Genomic DNA, 18,630 nt, shown 5'->3' on the forward strand with positions numbered 1-18,630 from the left:
GCAAATACTTAAAATAAAACTGATTAAGTTTATTTAACAATAATACACTATTTTTCTTAAAGCCTTTGTCTTGTATAATTTATCAACATGTTACTGATGTCATTGGGAGACAAAATCTATAAATACATACTGAAAATTAGCTGCAAAAGTATTAAAGAGAAAAACTGATTTCAACACCTATTTTTTTAGTTCCTGCATTTTGTTCTAAGAATGAAAATGTAACTTTAGTCTCTCTTGATTGAAAGTGGAGTTGTATTTGGTAAGCCAGGGTAGATGCTGGTTAGTAACTGCCTCTGCAGACCTGGCCTCTTCCTTTCCGTGCCCTTCATTGCTTTACACTCTGAAACTTGTTTCTTGAGTTTCCTGTTCTTAGCAGGTGCGTCTGTCTAGTTAAATAATACATAGCTACTCTGTAACTATTTACATCCACAGTGACTAGGACTTGTTTAGTTAAATAATACATAGCTACTCTGTAACTGTTTACATCCAGCAGTGACTAGGATTTGTCAGAGAGTAACAGATTAAGCTTTGGAGCAGTGGGATATCCCTTTGTGTGTCTCAGGATTTACTTTAAGATTGTGTTGTTTTTCAGTAGTGCCCAAGCTCCACACTGTTTCAGTTGGCTCAGAAATTTCAGAACTGCCTTGATAATCATCTGTTTACAGGAGGGACTTTCCTTAAGTTCCCAGAGACTGCATAGAGTAGTACAGCCCTAAGAATGAGAGAAGACTCACTGAAGGTCCTACCTCAAGATCCTCCAGTGAGCACCAGCGTTACCAAACAGCACCCCTGCAGACAGTGTTCTTGTCCGATGACCACTGTATGGTCAGGGGAAATTCAGATCATTGGTAAAGTGAAATTTTGAGACTTTGACCAAAAAAAAGTTTTTATGAAATTATACCAGTACTGTTAGGAATTTGCTTAGATGATACTAAAGTCATCATCACATGAAAGGACCATTGGGCTGGTGAAAAATGGTAAAGAATCGCATCTTACTGCCAAGTCTTACAACCAGAGTTTGATTTCCAGAACCTACATGGTAGGAAGAGGGAATGAACCCCACAGTCTGTCTTTTGATTTTTTTCGTGCATATTGTAGCCTGCACACACACACACACACACACACACACACACACACACACACACACGAATGAATAATTAAAATTTCTTTGCTTTTTTAAGAGGGCCTTTGGCAAAGTGATAGTGAATTTTACAAATAGTCTTCTACTTTTTCTACATAACAGTAAACAGTAATTGGAAAGACCTCATTAGTCTCACTGGAAAATTCTTCATAATAAACATTTGATTCATTTTTTTGGTGCTATCAATTGTAGGCTAACATGCATTTAAATAGCTTTCATACTTTAAAGAACCAGCCAGTTTTCTTTAAATTTAAATCTTCTAGAGAGAGAGCCACTTACCATTTCTTGTGTAACTAACTATTTTTGGACAAATTATATTGACATTTGTCAAGAGCTGGTAAACCAACCTAGAATTTTCTACCTATCTGAACTTAAAAAAAATAAATATACAACTCTTGGATCTCCTTAGTGTTTTGTTGATAAAAAACTTTTTATACAAATGAAGAAATGGTATTAAGTAGTTGTTTTCAGCATAACTTAATAGTTCAAATGTTTTAAACCTTGAATTTTTGTTTCTCACAGGCCAAAAACAGAGAACTACTCAAACAGGTTGCAGCCTTGTCAAAGGGTAAAAAGTTTGACAAGAGTGGAAGCGTGCTAACGTCTCCTTGAAAAGGTCACTTGTTTAGCATTTCTACTTGACAGTGGATATTTGAGGGGTCCGGGGAAGCCCTTAAATTCTGTGCAGTGGAAAAATATTTTTACATGCCAAGGAAATTGGTGTGTTTCTTACTCACTTTTGTAATTGACACACAGCATTTTTTAAGTTGTAAACATGCAGATAAAACTTCAGCTGGTTTGGAGTGACTTCTTAATTCTTTGATACCTAGAACTTTTTTCTAGCAATAGTATTAAAGGTTGTGGCGTGCACATGTGTGCACTGTATAAAATGCAACATGCAATAATGGAGCGGTTGGAAGAACAGCAGCAGGGGTTTTGTGTTTTGCTTTTGTTTAACACTATGCTGATTTCAGATAAATAGTTTTCAATTTAGAAATGCAAAACTTTTAAACAAGGAAAATGGTGAACACTGGTTTTTTGGGAATTGTATTTTTACTTCGCATCAACATAAATTTAGAGAATCATGGTGCTTTTATTAAAAGAGCTTCAGAGTATATGTAAATATGTTTTTAAAAGTTACATCACTAACATTAGTTTAGTAATCTGACATTTCATTACTGTTATAGGATTGATGTTTACTGTACAGCATCCAAGGTAAAATGTGGTTTTGTTTTGTAAAAACTGTAGATTTTTACTTACAAGTGCCTTTTTGCCACCTAATGTTTTTATTTATAGGAATGCTGATCTTTTGTACATATGATTTGTTTAAAAATCATGTTAATAAGTGTTTGTATATAAGTGCATATGTACAGAACCCAATTTCAAAAAGAAATCAATTGTTAGTAACATGCAAAATTGCATATTAAGAATTAACTGATAATGCATATAGACTTAAGTGATTTTGTGGTTTGTTTCTGTATCATAAGGGAAGCTGTTGGTCATTGAGTTCATTTAATTATGTTGAAATACTTTCCTAAAGATTTAATTTTAACTCCATTTTGATAGAGTGATTTTATTTTTATGTTGTGTGGCTTCATGTTTATATTTTGTGAGTTACATGTTTTGCTTTATTTTTATATAAAATTTCTTTAAAATTTATAATGTTTCTATAACGGTCCATATATCTGCTTTTTTTATAATGTGTTGCTAAGTTAATATTTATGTACACCATACTTACTTTGTAAATTTAATACAAATCTGGAAAATTAAATAACTTTATAATCAAATCAGTGCTTATGTCTGAATAATTGAAATCTGTAAGATTCAGACATTATTTATAAGTAATTTGTCTCAAAGTATAAAATTGTCTATAAAAGGGTACAATAGTATGGAATAGAGTTTGTAAAATTGCAAACTAGCCTCTGAACTCTAGTGGTTTTCAGCCAGTAACTGAAATTGATCTACTTAATGTTAGTTCTGGTTTCAAGGTGTATTTTAAAACTAAAGGCATTGCTAGAAACAACATATGGTTCTTTCTCTTAGAAATGTGCAGTTAAACTTCTTTGAATCAGTTCTGAAGGTTTTGTTTGTAGATGAATGTTTTAGATAAATGTTTATAGTGGTCTTCATATCAAAGATTAGTGTTCTTAAGCGTACATAATTATAACAGTTCTTTTTAAATTATCCAAGTTTTAGTAAACTTCCCACAGTTGTTTACTACAAGTGAAAGCAAATCTACCAATTTTCAAAAACGTAATTTTCAAGTAACAGTAAGATTGAATTAGTCAGATTTGGAAAAAGTAAGACAGTCTATTGTTATGAGACCCTCACAAATAATGTTAGTTTACTGTTCTCAGTCATAGTAGATAATGCCTTAATGTGGATGCTAATGTTTGGAGGATTTCCTGCATCCATAAAGTAGTCATTACTTTGCTTTAAATTTTGTAATTATTTATATTAGTTTCCTGGCCATTTTTCAATCCACAGTAGTCACAATTCTAAATGAACTACAGTAGTTCTTCTATCTTGTTGGAGACAATAGAAACAGAATCTCCTCTCCCCCCTTTAGCTAACATGGAAATTGAGAATCAGTTTAAAAACAGTGAAGCTTTGTAAAGTGCAAGGCTGAAACCTACATTTAGGGGCTTCCAGTATTCAGTCCTAATTAGACAAACTCTTTATTCCATGACTTTATTTTATAACTTAATTTTTTTTGCAATTGTATAAATTAGTAATTGAGTCCCAATCGCAGATACGTAGTGTGTTGACCTAATGAGTTGATACCCTTTAAATGTGGACCTGTCCGGAGATACTATGGTGTGCTGTATTGTGCTCTTAGCCTGTTTGCTGCAGTTAGCATATCCCAGTGAGGGTCATTTGGGCTCCAGTTTATCATGTATTAATAGCCTGTGAATATTACAGTCATCTTTAGAGTGTATTGGTCTAAATATGCATTTTACAGTGAACCTGTAATGCTGGTCACATGTATAAATTAACAAAATACTGTACCTGTACACATCTGACTGTTGACATTTTGTACTTTTTTTCTAAACCCAATATTTCACAATAAAAATATTCCAAAAGCTTTGTGTTAATTCTACTATAACTAATTGCTCTAATTTGTGTGGAAACACACCCACACACAAAGTCCTGGGGACCACAAATCCAAAATTGGTCTCAGTCTGAAATCAAGGTGTTGGCAGGGTGGTCCTGGCCATGGTGGGAGGGGCTTAGCATTCCCTTGCCTCTTCCCACTCAGAGAGTTCCATTCTATTAACTGGTTGGGTGTTTTCCACCTTCAAAGCCCAGAGTAACCTCTTGAAATCTCTGCTCCTTAGCCCCACTCTTCTTCCTTCTTACAAGGTATAGTGTGCCCTCTTGTGTCAGCATAATCTCCCAGTCTCACTCTTAAACACATCTGCAATGCCCCGGTTGTCCAGTAGGGTGCCATATTTCCAGATGGAGGAATCTCATGGAAAATTTTGGGCGAGGCATTATTAACCATACTCCAAGGTTCATGGTTTTCCCTGTTCCCAGTGAAGTCCTAACACAGTAGATGTAAGGGAAATGACTGGTACTAAACATTAGAATATCCTATCCGGTTCATTCTATCTTAGTGAGATGGATAAGCCAATCTGAGTATAGCAGTTTAGTATAGAAGATAAAAGCAATTAATGTAAATTCAGTAACATTGAATGAATTTATAAATGTAATTAGACTACAGAGAAATTCAAAACCAGAGCAGTAATTGGTCACCATTGGCAAATGATTAGGCAATAATTCATTATTTTGAACATTGATATTATTTTCAACCACTAGGCAAATAGAATAGAGGCAGTTTTTCTTGGGAGGAAAATCCACTTAATGCCAAAACTTGGAATAATTATCTGTTTTTGCAACTTACAGTAGAGAGAGCACCAGAAGTAGCTAAAACTTCAGAAAAGACACATTGTTAGACTGAGTGTTTCTGATGGAGAAGCACTCCAATAGAGTTAGTTGCCCATTTGGTAGACTTAGCTTCTTTCATATTAGCAGGAAATAGAGCCAAGGTCATATTGAAAGGCACACCAAGAGGATGTCATTGGCACTGTTATTTTCTTCATTCTACAAACTACGGAAGTTCAGGGCCCCAGCTTGCCACAGCTACCTGTGTCTCCTGCCTTGTTCCTGTTCTTAGTCCCTCCTCATCCCTTATATTGAAGGGTTGGAGGCATTCAGGCCTCCATCCTGTGTCTCCTTTAAAATTTTTAAAACAATGTTCATTTCCTAGTATATTAAATGTTACCTGTAAGTGTTGCGTAAGCGTATAATAGCAGACCAGATCCACCTTCATTTCCACATTGTATCAGTACAACTTGGCAACTCTATCTAAATATTTAAGCTTCTTAAATATATCTTACTATTTTAACCTTTTTATTTACACTGTGTGTGTGCACTTATCCATGTGCAAGTGCACATACACACACCTATGACACAGTGTGCATGTAGAGGTGAGAACACTATTTTCAGGGGTCAGTTCTCTCTTACTGTCTGAGTCTTGGGATTCGAACTCAGGCCATCAGGTTTAGTGACAAGCATCTTTACCTGATGAGCCATCTTGCCAGTCCAACCCTCTAAAATTTAATATGTCCAAAATTGTGTCCTAGTACTTGGCTGTGCCCCCGGCCCCCAGTCCAAATGGCAGCCAAACCAGCCACTCTTGGTGTTCTCACCTTAGTTGGTGGGAACTTAATTCAGTTTATTGGGACCCAAATCTTCAGTACTGTACTGGACTCTTCTCTTTCTCACATTCTGCCCATTCTTTCAAAATTTCTGCCAGGTCCCCCCCCCCCCCCCCCCGCCCTTTCCACTAGTATGTCACTTGGCTGTAGTTGATTCTCAGAGTGAGCCTATTAAATAAGGTCACCTTATCTCTGGCCTCCAGTGGTTCCTTTTTTGAAGTGACTTTTCCTGGAGTAATTTTTGATTATCAGGGCAGGTGGAGTTGGATAGAGGCTACTACTGGGATCCAGTGAATAAAGGTTGGTCTACCTTCTGCAGTGCAGCAAACAAGCCTGCAAAACCAAGAGCTGTTAGTGAAGGTGGGGGAAGCCTGCACATCCAAGAGCTCTTAGTGAACTAGTGAACATGGGGGAACACCTATACAACCAAGAGCTGTTAGTGAACATGGGGGAACGCCTGCACAACCAAGAGCTGCTAGTGAAGGTGGCGTAAGCTCAAATTGAGATCATCTGACCTAGTGCACCTTAGATTGGTATTAACATTGATTCTCACAGCTTCACAGGATGAGTTCACAATGAAGGCACTGACTGATTTCCACTAGTGGAGAGGGCTCATTCTCAGATGGTGGCTTCTCATCACATCCACAGTGGACAGTCAAGACAGCTGGCTTCTCCTCATGTCTAAGGCATGATCTAATTGCATCCTGTCACTTCCTACTGCCATCACGTGGTGATCTAGCAGAGGAATTTTAGAGAGACAACAAACTCCTCTAACTGGAAGCCTGAAAATGGACTTACATCTCAGCTTTCCAATAGCCTCAAGACCTTGACTTTAAAACAACTTATACAAAACAGCAGATCACTGACTCATGAGTAACTATCCCTCCATCTTAAAATTCTATGCATACTAAGGGGAAATGAAGAATCTTGGTAAGATTTTAACCTTTTTGTTAAAATTCCTACCAGTGTCCACAAGAGGGAGGGCTCTGCTACAAAACCATACTACCTCTATAGTAGGTACCTAGCCAGCCCAGCCCTAGGACCCTCTGTGGCTAGATCAAGTTTTTCTACTTAGTTTACATACTTGGTTGTGAGCCTAGCCTTTAAGGGCTGAGCCATCACCCGCCCTCTAGTTACTTATAGTTGAATGTTTTGTTATATTTGAGAATACATTTTCAGAAGCAATTAGTTTCAGATAATTCCATCCCCCTTTGAGCTAGTCAACTAAACAGCTCAATAAAAGTAAATTTTAAAATACAATTTTCTCTTTGGATGGACTGCTTTTAAATTCCAAATTAGTATTTTTCAAGTTGCTTTGAGAACATCACACTGAGTATTTTTGAACATAGTCTCACTAATGCTTGGATTACAATATGTATTTGTCCTCCTTTCCCCGTTGGGTATACTGAGACATTCCTGTTCTTCTGCACTGGAGGGCAGCACAGTAGATGAGGAGATAGCAGTCCTGAATTAGGAGCTGACATCTCCAACACAGACAGTGTGTCCTGGGAAGATGTGGCATGGATAGTGCATCACTTTTTCTGTGGATGCAGCGTAGTGCCATACAACACAACTTGTACAACCATGAAAGTGCCCCCATGCCTTCAGTTGCCACTGAGGCAGAAGTGGTATGCTTTGAGTGAAGCTCTTGCATGCCTAAGATCAGCAGCTTCTCAACCTGTGCGTCTCAACTGGCTCCTTCAGGTATCAAATATCAGATACTTACATTATGATACATGACAGTAGCAAAATTACAGTTATGAAGTAGCAAGAAAATAACTTTATGGTTGGGTGGTGTTACCACAACATGAGGAACTGTACTAAAGGGTCACAGCATTAGGAAAGTTGAGAACCATTGTTTTATAGATGGTCCTTAAAAAGTAGTCGCTTGATGTGTGCATTTCGGCTGATAGGCCTTTCTTTCCATGTCTGATGAGGCTTCCCTACGCATTGCTAATAGGGCAGTCTGGGAAACAAGAATCCTACAGACTGGGCTGGAGAGCTGCTGCTGTAAGCTCTTCTTGTATTCGTCATTTTCAGTGCAGCTCAGAAAATTGTGTCTCCTTTGCCATGTGAAAACCTGACAAATTTGGGGTAGGATAAAGTGTGTCAATTTTGTCAGATGAAATGCTTAACAATTTTTGAGCAAATGTCCGGTGTTATGGAGGTACTGGACCAAATGTTTTAATGTGTTAGCACCCTGAATAATATGCCCTGGCATGTTGCAGTTTGTTCAATGTATAATTTAAAAGATTTCTGAAAAATAGTGAATGAAACCCAGTATAAGGAGTGGAGCAGATCTGAAGATGGAGCCATGGTACTTTTGCTATCTAGTTTCTAGTGTATCTTGGTGTCTCAGTGATGACTTTCAGCCTTATATTGTTACATATATGCACATATGGCATTCATATTCCTAAATCCAGTGTTAGTTTCCATATCTCTTCACATGCTTTCAAAGGTTTGCCAGCACCTACCATCCTATAAGGTGGATGACTGTCTACAGCCATCTGTGGTGGTGGAGAGACCACGGCCTTTCTCCAGCTGCCGTCTACCTGCTCTCTTCAGTTTACGCTCTTTCTGGCTCAGACAAGGGCAGTAAGAGTCGAGTTTTACTTTGTTTCAGGTTGGCCTTGAACTCAATGTGTAGGGGCAAAGAGTGACATTAAACTCCCGATCCCCCAGCTCTGCCCCCTGAGCACCATGGTGACAGGCATGTGCCACCATACTTGGCTTACCTGAAAGCTTCACTCTCTGCACTTAGCAGCTGTCTAGAGCTGACTTCTTGAAATGAGACAGGTGTCTGTGTCAAAGCTGGAGCTTCTCCACATTCCCCTGGAATCCTCTAAAAGTCATTGGGGCAGTTTTACCTCATTCTCTGTAATGTAGGCATACCATGCTCCAGTGGCCTGCTGGCCTAAAAGCTCAGCTTGGATTTGAATCCTGAAGGAAGACTTCTTGCTGGATTCTTTCATGGCTTATTTCCCACCCACCCAGAGCAGCCTTGAGCAAAAGTTAGGACATCTTCAAGCCAGCTGGACCTCATTTCCACCACCAGAAACCCTCCTCACATTTCAGTGTTGTGTTCTTTCAGTCTGTTCTATGAAGAAGAAATCACATTTCAAATCTTAGCTGAGAGAATCCAACTGACTCGCCTGGCCTAAGTATCAGTTGCAAATCCATTCAGCTGTGGCTAAGGGCTCAGCCCCCTGCAGTCTGACCGTGGCCACTAGACCTCTACACCATGGGAAAGGCAGTTCACATGAGCAGTCATGGATGGTGCTGGAATGGCCACTCTGGGTACCACAAGTGATGCCTCAACTTCCAATACATACTTTAACTTGTTTTGAGAAAACTTTAGAAATGATTTTTTTCCTCATAAACTTCCAAAGTATGCTATAGGATATATTTACACTATAAAGAAAAAATGTATTACATTGGTTTATCACTCTACTTCTTTCTTTTTTAAAAAAATTCTGATGGGTGTATGTACCCTCTCATGAAGTTGTATTAGCAACCTATGAATGCTGTTGTGTACCATTTTCCTCAAGATTGAAACATTCCATCCTACAGGGAAGCTCCTTACTTAGGCTGGAAAGAAAACAGCTCAAAATAGCTCAAGGAAGTGCCTGAAACTGACCAGATTCACTAGCTCCTTCCCTCCCAGGGTAAAGAAGCCATGTAGCTGGAGAATTTCTCTCCAGGTCCCACCAAGCCCCTGCAGTCCCACAACCCACGTATAAAATAATCACTCAGACGCTTATATTACTTATAAACTGTATGGCCATGGCAGGCTTCTTTCTAACTGTTCTTTTATCTTAAATTAACCCATTTCTATAAATCTATACCTTGTCACGTGGCTGGTGGCTTACCGGCATCTTCACATGCTGCTGGTCATGGTGGCGGCTGGCAGTGTCTCCCTGACTCAGCCTTCCACTTCCCAGAATTCTCCTCTCTCCTTGTCCCGCCTATACTTTCTGCCTGGCCACTGGCCAATCAGAGTTTTATTTATAACAGAACGATATCCACAGCAAAGCCAGGCTGCTAAAAAAGACTCTCAGACAAGCCAAGCTGCAAAGAAGACTCAGACAGTGGTTTTCAACCTATGGGTCTTGACCCTTTGGGGTTGAATGGCTTTCACTAGTGGTCACCTGAGACCATTGGAAAACATAGATATTTGCATTACAATTAATAATGGTCGCAATTTTACAGTGATGAAGTAGCAAGGAAAATAATTTTATGGTTGGGGGTCACCACAACATGAGGAACTACATCAGCTGATCACAGCATTAGGACAATTGAGAACCACAGCTCTAAGGGCAGACTAGCTACCTGAAAGAGGCAGAAACCAACTGAACTTCCGGGAAGAAGTTTAGCCCAGAGTCATTTGGAAGAGACACTCTCCAACCTGTGGAGCTGCCTGCAGGCTCTGCAGTGTGCTCCAGGGTCCAGCTTTGTGAGCTGTCACCCATGCTGGGGTGGGCTCTGGGGATGCAGCTGTCTGTGAGTCATTTCTGCTCCTGTAAGTAACCCTTCACCCACATTCCTCTAAGTAAGCTCTCCCTGCCCCAAAATCATTGTTTGCTTTCCATTATGATATCCATACTTTGGTCTCTCGTGGACTCCTTATCTGTCGTGAGGGACACATTTCTCTCCAGGACATGTTTTGTCACAACAATGCCATGTTCTGTTTAATGTTAGTCAACAATCCTAGGGTGTCTTCTACTGAGCAGGTAGCATTTTTATGGAGTAATGGGCAATTTTGGGAAAGATAGGAGTGAGAACATGGTGTAATCTGACTGTTCGGTAGATGGGGCATTTATTTGTCGCTGTCTGACTTTCAGTAGCAGGGCATGTGCAGTTTTAAAGTATAGTTTATGAATGTTGTCCAACTTATAGTGTAGACAATGTAAAAAAGAAAGTGCACTTTAAAGTTTGAAATCTGCATGCAAAACATTAAAAACTTAACATCAGCACTGGAGAGATGGCTCAGTGGCTCAGTGTCCTTGCAGTTCCTCCAGAGGACCAGAGTTTGGCTTCCAGCATGCACTCTGGGTGGCTCATTCACCTGTCACTACAGCTCCAGGAGGTCTGATACTGTCTTTTGGTCTCCTGGGGCATCTGCATGGAGGTGCACATGTATACATTTAGACAGACACAAAGACAAAATAAAAAAGAAAATAAACCCTCTTAAAAAATTAATTAGCATCCTCACCATACCAAAGTAGTTATGAATGCCTGTACCTAAGTTGTGTGAGCACAGCACAGAGCTGCCCTCACTAGCTGGGAAACGACATCCTGTGCAGCTTTACTATCCAGAGTTCCTTCAGAGCTGAACTGCAGTTGTGACAGGTCACAGAAAGTCACTGCAGTGACGAAATAGGTCAGTACCTAATAGGGCATCCTCCATTTGTTTGTGTTTAATAAGCACCGGTGGAACTGAGGATGGTGTAGTGTTTGTGTTGAACATTCCAGTCTTAGGTTTCCAGGGACGTGTCCAGAGCTGGAGTTCTTTTCTCTTCACTCATCCACTATCTGCTGGTTTCTGGAATGTGGAAACTCACTAATGGCTTTTGAGTGTTGATATTAACCTTCTTTTATGTGTTTCTACTCCCGTGTTTATTTTACAGCATGAATCAGAAATCAACCCCTTTTCTTTACTTGGGATTGAACCCAGGGCTTTATACATACCAGTCTAACATTCTACCAGTGAGTTACAGACCAGGCATGAAAAAGAAGTCTTTTTGAATTTGTAAAAGACATAACTGGCTCTCTCACATGCCCCTGTGTTTGTACTGTCTAAGAAATTGTCAGTCCATTGCAAACCGGATGCTCAGCAGTGGCAGTGTGTGAACTCTGTTAGATGTCATTATCAGACGCGAAGAGTTTGACAAGTGGGGAGCAGCATGACTCACCCCCACAGGAGCCTTGCAAGACTCAGCACCCGTCCTGGAGGGTGGGAATGGGGCGCAGGGCTGCAACAGAAGAGTGCCCCAAAGCTACAGCAAACAAAATGGAAAGTCAGTTGGCATGCGAGCTTGTGTGTGGCTCAGATGAGAGGACGGTGGGGCACCGTGAAAGTCACACACACAGCAGAGACAGGCCCTCCGCCCTGCCGGACATCGTGGCAGACAGGAGCCGCTAACAAGCACTTCAGAAGAGAGAAAGTGGATAGGTTAGACGAGCTGAGACATAATGCCTGCAGAGCGCGAAGCTCCAGTGAGGCAGGCAGCTGGTGTGCTCGGCAGGACTCAGGAAAGATGCGGGGACTGACGCTAGAGAGCTGAGTGAAACACCGATGAAAACCTAAACTATTTGAAACTTTCTGCCCATCCCTATCAAGGTAGGCATCTGGAGGCTTGCTCAACAGAAAATTCAAATCAAGACACTCTGTAATTAGTGATGACAGGCAAGGCCAGAGGCCAGAGTGAGTCAGTGTGCTAAAAATGGGGATGGCATTACATTTTGCATAGAGATGGTGAGATTTCTAAGTCCACTAACGAGTTCTCAGCTAAATTACAGACACTCAGTGTGTTGTGTTGAGTCATAAATTTGGAGGGATTTAATCCGGCAAAGCAAGGACTAGGGTGGTTGGTTATTAATGCGTTACCAAATTGCAACAAATACACCATTTTTTGTGCTGATGGTTTCTGAGGCCCATAGTCAGGCCTCTGAGACTCACACAGTCTACATGGGGACAGCTTTTACCTGCTTCACAACACCTAGAGGCTCAATGGGGAGCTATGAGGCATCTGCAGCAACCCCAATAACGAAAGACAGAATCCTCTAGAAAAATCTAAGCACAAGCTTGGTGGCTAATGGGGTAGCATAAGGACTGGGTTCTGCTGGGACTGTCAATTAGAGTTCCTGTGTGAAGTCTCTTCGTGTAGTTTGAGTTTCATGTGATGATTGACTTGTCCAGCAAAAAAGGTAGAAGATTCCTGGCCACCTGTGTGTGTCACACTCTGTCACTCTTGCTGTTCTGTGTTGGCTGGGCACAACATGCAGGCACAACAGCGGCATGAACACATTATCCACAGTAGAATTTCAAATCAGTTATAGCTATAGACCGTCATAAGAGACACGATCAACTAGTCAAGGAGCTGCTTCTGGAAATGAAGGCAGAAGGTAAATGCGAAGCCAGACCCACTGTAGTTAAAGGGCTACTGAGTTATACTGAGAGGAAAGAAAAAACCAGTTTCATGTGAGCCTGCTGGTCCCTGAGGTTTCTGTTACAGGCCCGGGCCAGATATGGGGGCTTCCTGGAGGAACACCTGGGGCCCTGATGGTAGGAATGGATGAGATCAAGTGAACTTGTGGAGTCCTAGCAAGGAAAGCTCAGTAACCCTTGTTTGGACTCTGTCTTAAGAAAACAACCAGGGCCAGATGTGGTGGCGCTCGCCTTTAACCTTAGCCTGTGGGAGGCAGAGGCAGTTGGATCTCTGTAAGTTCAAGGCCAGCCTGTTCTAATGATGGAATCCAGTTCAGCCAGGGCTACACAGTGAGACTCTGTCTTAAACAAAAAAAAGAAAACAATCATGGAAGTCTAAACACTGGTGAAACATCACTGGTTGTAATATTTGAGGGACAATAATATTTTTATGTTTAAAGAGTGGTTTCATTTGTTACAATGAGTTCTTGTGCTGAGGATTAGCTCAGTTGGTAGAATGCTTGTCCAATGTACATGAATCCCTGGGTGTGATCTCTCCCTAGTACCCCATAAACCAGGCATGTAATCCCAGCACTGAGACTGTAGAGGCAGAAGAATCAGAAGTTCAGGATCATCCACACCTACACAGTGAGTTTGAGGGCTAGCCTTGGCTACATGAGAAAAGGATAAGAGTCAAGTGAAGGGAGAAGGGGATCAAGGCATAGATTGGCTAGATGTTGGTAATTAATGGAAACCAGTCAGAGCCATATGAGGGTTCTTTGAGTATTTTCTCTCCTTCTGTGTATGTAACTTTCACCCCCAAAGAAATATTTCAAAGTTTACACACAAACCATACATACACATATATGCATGCAGACAGAAGCTAACATCCAGGCAGGATTTGCTGTACTTCATATAAATGAATAATTTACAATAAATCATAAAATGTTTGCATTTGTCCAAGTCAAATGTCTTTTTGTAGAAAACTGCAAGGCCGTTCCACCCATGAGGAGGACATGAGCCTCATGCCTATGCCTCCTGGCTTCCTAGCACTTCCCGGTGCCACGGGAGTCAGCACAGCAGGCCCTTCACTCTCAGATGCTCTGTTTGAAGCTAACACAAACTCGAACTGTCCAGATGCACATGTGAACACAAGCAAAGGCAAATTTGGGGTGAGTGGTGAGTGGGCTAGTTTTTCTCTGACGTCCTCAGGCCTGGAGGTAGGCATTGCTGTGCTCACGTGACCATTACATTTCCCCACTATTCCCTGAACTGTTTGGGCTGACTCCCTCCTCCAGCCATCTGTCAGACCTGTTCTCTTGCCTTGGTCCCACTTCTTGGCGGCAATGTGAGCACAGCAGAGGGTCCGCTGACCTATCTGTACACAGTTCCTCACGACCCACAGAACAGTGTGTCGTCCTGTCGTCCTGTCCCCCCCCCCCCCCACGCGCTCCTTCCCTGTGCCTCTTCTGTTATCCGGTGACATGAAGAATTCATCTTCAGACCTCTGTATTCCAGCAGCTCTCTAAGCCTGTCTCTTGTAGATGAAAACATTCACATTGTATTTTCTATCACACATATTGTGATCATCACAGACTGTGATCTAGTTACAGATCTTGTTCCTTCCAGAGACTGTGTGCTCCTTGGCCACTGGACTGCACTCAGTTCATCACCAGGGACTATCTAGTGTTGAGCATGACACGACACAGGAGTAAAGTAAACACTTCTTGAGTTAATGAGCCAAGGCTTCCCATATATCCCTTATGAATTACTTAAAAGAGTAAAAACAAACCCAAATTAAAACCTATAAATACTTGCCAGGTGTAATTTATCATTCTCCAGAGGTCAATTAGCTAGACAATGTTTTGAATGGTCCCTTCCATTGCCCTTCTGCTGACTGAAGGAGAGAGGCATGTTTCAGTTAGTTGTTATTAAAAATTCTCCAATATTATTAACTGCCTTTCTGGAGATGAACCAAGTCCAGACCTAATTAAAGTGTTCCCCCTGAATGATGGGTTAGGGGGCCTCCGTTCCTCCCTGGGTTGGTTAGACATTGTCTTCTGTATTAAACAATAGAGGCAGAACTGTTGTCTCCAGCAAGAATTTTCCTAAAAGAACAGGTGTTCTTACCTTGGTTTTGTTTTTGTTTTTAAAGCAATACCCCCAGAGCTAGCCTCCCCACCACCCCTGGAGTGCAACCATCCATACACTGAACAGTCCATGAATGGGGAACTTGGACTTTGAACAGATGGATAATTAGGCAGAATATTCTACTGAGAGACTTTTGAGAAGAAAGTGGGGCATTCAGAACCAGGGAGTGACGAGAAAGGACCACTTGGCAGCGATGCTTGCTCAGTGGAAAGGCTTCAGAAACTTCTTTCTTTTTAGTAGAAGCCCTGCTAACCTCATCACCTTAGGGCTTCTGCTCAGTGATTAAAAGGGACTACCCTGGTCTTTGAAGAGGAAGGCTAAGTCTTTGTGGATTCACATGATTCTTATTTTAATTGGAAAGCTGTTTTGCCTAAAGTACAATAGTGATTAAACAGTTCTGGCATTACATTTCCAGATGTAACTGAGGCTGGACTTGCTCCCTTAACCCAGAGTACAGGAAACTGGATAAATGTGTATGGAAAAGCTTTGCTCAGATTTTGCACAGCAGTCCAGGACTATGGTCCCTGGGAGGAAGAAAACTGCAATGTGGGTATCCTGGCACGTCAGCTTTCTGGACTTCATGGATGGCAGTGAGTCGAGGGGAGTCTGAACAGAACCAGTTGGTCTTGTCTGGAGGACACAGACAAGACCAACTGGTTGGGGAAGTTGAGATACTCAAAGCTCGTGGAACAACAACCCAGAAGGTAGAGAGCCATGAGAAAAAGTACACGGGAAGCCTAAAGAGGGACTCACTTCAGCCTGTTGCTACAAAGCACTGTGCATGAAGCACTGAGAAAATGAAGACTTCTCAGAGTGAAGCAAGGGGCTGAGAACAAATGTGCAGAGCACTGAACTCACCGAATGCATCACCGATGCTTGATATGGTGGTTTGAATGAGAATGTCCCCCATAGAGTCATGTATTTTAACACGTGGGGCCCCGTGGGTGGTGCTGTCAGGGGAGGTTATGAAATCCTTAGGAGGTGCAGCCTTACTGAATGAAGTACATCACTGGGGGCTAGGGGGCTTTGCGTGTTTATAACATCACCCCACTTTCAGTTTGTTCTGGTTTTTGGTGTTTCTGTGAAAATGTGATCAGCCATATTTCCATTCCTGCCACTTGCTGCCATACCTCCCTGCCATTATGAAACCTACCTCTTGAACCATAAGCCATGTAAAAAATACTTCCTTTTATAAATTGCTTTTGGTCATGGTGTTTATCACAGAGACAGAAAAGTAACTAATGCATCTATTAATTTACTTCCATCTATTTCCCCATTGCGGAGTTCTTGTTACAGCACTTCAGTAATTGTTTCTCTATCCAATCTAACCTATTATCCTATTTGATCTTTCATCCAATGTTGTTTGAGTGAGCTTTATGTGACTGGCATTGTCAATCACTGGGAACTTACATAAATAGGACACAACCTCCTCTTTCATAGGCCTGGAGCTTCTTCCATGATGGCTTGGTGTAAAGTACACTGTGCATGTGGGACTTTAGATCCCTGGTCATACCACTATGAACTAGATACCAGGATATCACAGCTCACATTCATGTGGCTGTCCACATTGGCTTCATGGAAGGTGACACTTGGGTATTCTTGAACACCCTTGTTGTGAAATATTACTTTTAACTACATAAAGATATGTTACATTTGTTTATATTGTGGAATATTACTTTAACTAGGCAAAAATGTGTTACATTTGTTTATGCTGTATTTCTTTATGTGAATATGTGTTATATTTGTTTATGCTGCATTTGTTTAATTACGTAAAGATGTGTTGTTGTTTCACCTTGCCTGCCTAAGTGATGTGTGAAGTCTCTCTGTATGCTGTGAATTTGTTGCTCTGATTGGTTGATAAATAAAATGCCGATTGGCCAATATCCAGGCAGGAAGTATAGGTGGGATAAGCAGACAAGGAGAATTCTGGGAAGAGGAAGGCTCAGTCAGGAGTCATTAGCCAGACACAGAGGAAGCAAGATGTGAAGGCAGAACTGAGAAAAGGTACCAAGCCATGTGGCTAAATATAGATAAGAATTATGGGTTAATTTAAGTGTAAGAGCTAGTCAGTAATAAGCTTGAGCTAATGGCCATACAATTTGTAAATAACATATGCCTGTTTACTTGGGACTGAGCGGCTGTGGGACCAGCAGGTAAGAGAGATTTGTCCTGACTGTGGGCCAGGCAGGACACAGGAAAGCTTCCAGCTACACCGAAGGCACATGGTCAGTCTAATAAAAAGCTGAATGGCTAATAGCTAGGCAGTAGAGGGATAGGTGGGGCTGGCAGGCAGAAAGAATAAGTAAGAGGAGGAATCTAGACTCCGAAGAAGAGAATGAGAAAGAAGAGAGTAAGGAAGAAAGAGAGGCTTCTAGTGGCCAGAAGCCAGGCAGCTGCCAGATAGATAGACACAGAAACAGGGAAGTAGGACATGCAGAAAGAAAGAAGGAAGAAGGGAAGAAGGAAGGGAGGGAAGAAGAGAGAGAGAGGGAGAGAGAGATAGAGATGGGGGGAAGGAAGGAAGAAAAGTAAAAAGCCCTGAGGCAAAATGTAGATAAAGAAAAACAGATTAAAACAAGAGCTAAGATAAGGCCAAGCATTCGTAACTAATAACAAATTTCCATGTCTAATTTGGGAGCTGGTTGGTGGCCCAAAAGAAAGCCTGCTACACACTCCCTCATCTTTGTCATTAAACAAGATGAAGCCTTAAAATAATTAGGGTTGGCATGATTTTAGAGGATTAATGTTGTAACAAATTGGATGATCCTTTTTCTTCTCTCTTTCTCTCTCTCTCTCTCTCTCTCTCTCTCTCTCTCTCTCTCTCTCCCTTTTTTTCTGTTGACAACACATTGTGAATTCATGGAGCTCATCAGTGACCACATTCCTCTACTGGGTAATTGAAAGTTAATTGAAATAGCTACTTGTGTATTCATACCCATTAGATATTGCTTTCATCTATGATTTTTTCAGATGATGAATTGAATATATACTGAGATGGTTGCCTATAGATACCTCTTTGCGTGTTCAGTTAGCCAAGGCTAGTGCCTACATTGGCCCTGCAAAGGTAGATGGGAAGGGAAGCTGTATGTTTAGATGCAGAAGTGGACTGCCAGCCAAATGAGGGACAGTTCTGAATTGTGCCTTCTTGTGTCAAAGTCTGATGGTCACTAGGAGTATGTGGCTCCCTGCCAACTTTACAGTCCTACAACAGGTTGCTGTTGTATCTCTTAGGATTAATTCCCAAACCTACAAAAACGAATTCTTAGGAGGCTAGGGAGTTGGTTCAGTAGGTAATTATTGTGGAATAATCTTTTTGTGGACTATAAAGATGTGTCTTTGCCAGGGCACCTTCTGATTGGTTTAAGAAAGAGCTGAATAGCCAATAGCTCGGCAAGAAGAGATTAGGTGGGACCTCTGGGCAGAGAGAGAGAAGAGGAGATGAATTTAGGCATGAGAGAGACACAAAGGAC

General features: G+C 41.2%; 1 protein-coding gene across 5 annotated transcripts in view; it reads left to right on the forward strand.

The window, feature by feature from the left end:
• Positions 1–18,630, forward strand: part of Fam76b (family with sequence similarity 76 member B) — an 87,240-nt gene that overhangs the window by 14,786 nt on the left and 53,824 nt on the right. For 2 of the 5 annotated variants that reach the window (XM_006992799.4, XM_015986384.3), the window contains exon 10: positions 1,664–4,224. The exons of 2 other annotated variants lie outside the window; for them this stretch is intronic. In XM_006992799.4, the coding sequence (XP_006992861.1) occupies positions 1,664–1,753 (90 nt within the window). In that variant the 3' untranslated portion in view covers positions 1,754–4,224. Of the gene's footprint in view, positions 1–1,663; positions 4,225–11,489; positions 11,574–18,630 lie in introns of those variants that run through there. One more of the 5 variants, XM_076575666.1, reaches the window with a different exon arrangement.

The sequence above is a fragment of the Peromyscus maniculatus genome, chromosome 7, assembly GCF_049852395.1.
Source record: "Peromyscus maniculatus bairdii isolate BWxNUB_F1_BW_parent chromosome 7, HU_Pman_BW_mat_3.1, whole genome shotgun sequence".
Taxonomy (NCBI): Eukaryota; Metazoa; Chordata; class Mammalia; order Rodentia; family Cricetidae; genus Peromyscus; species Peromyscus maniculatus.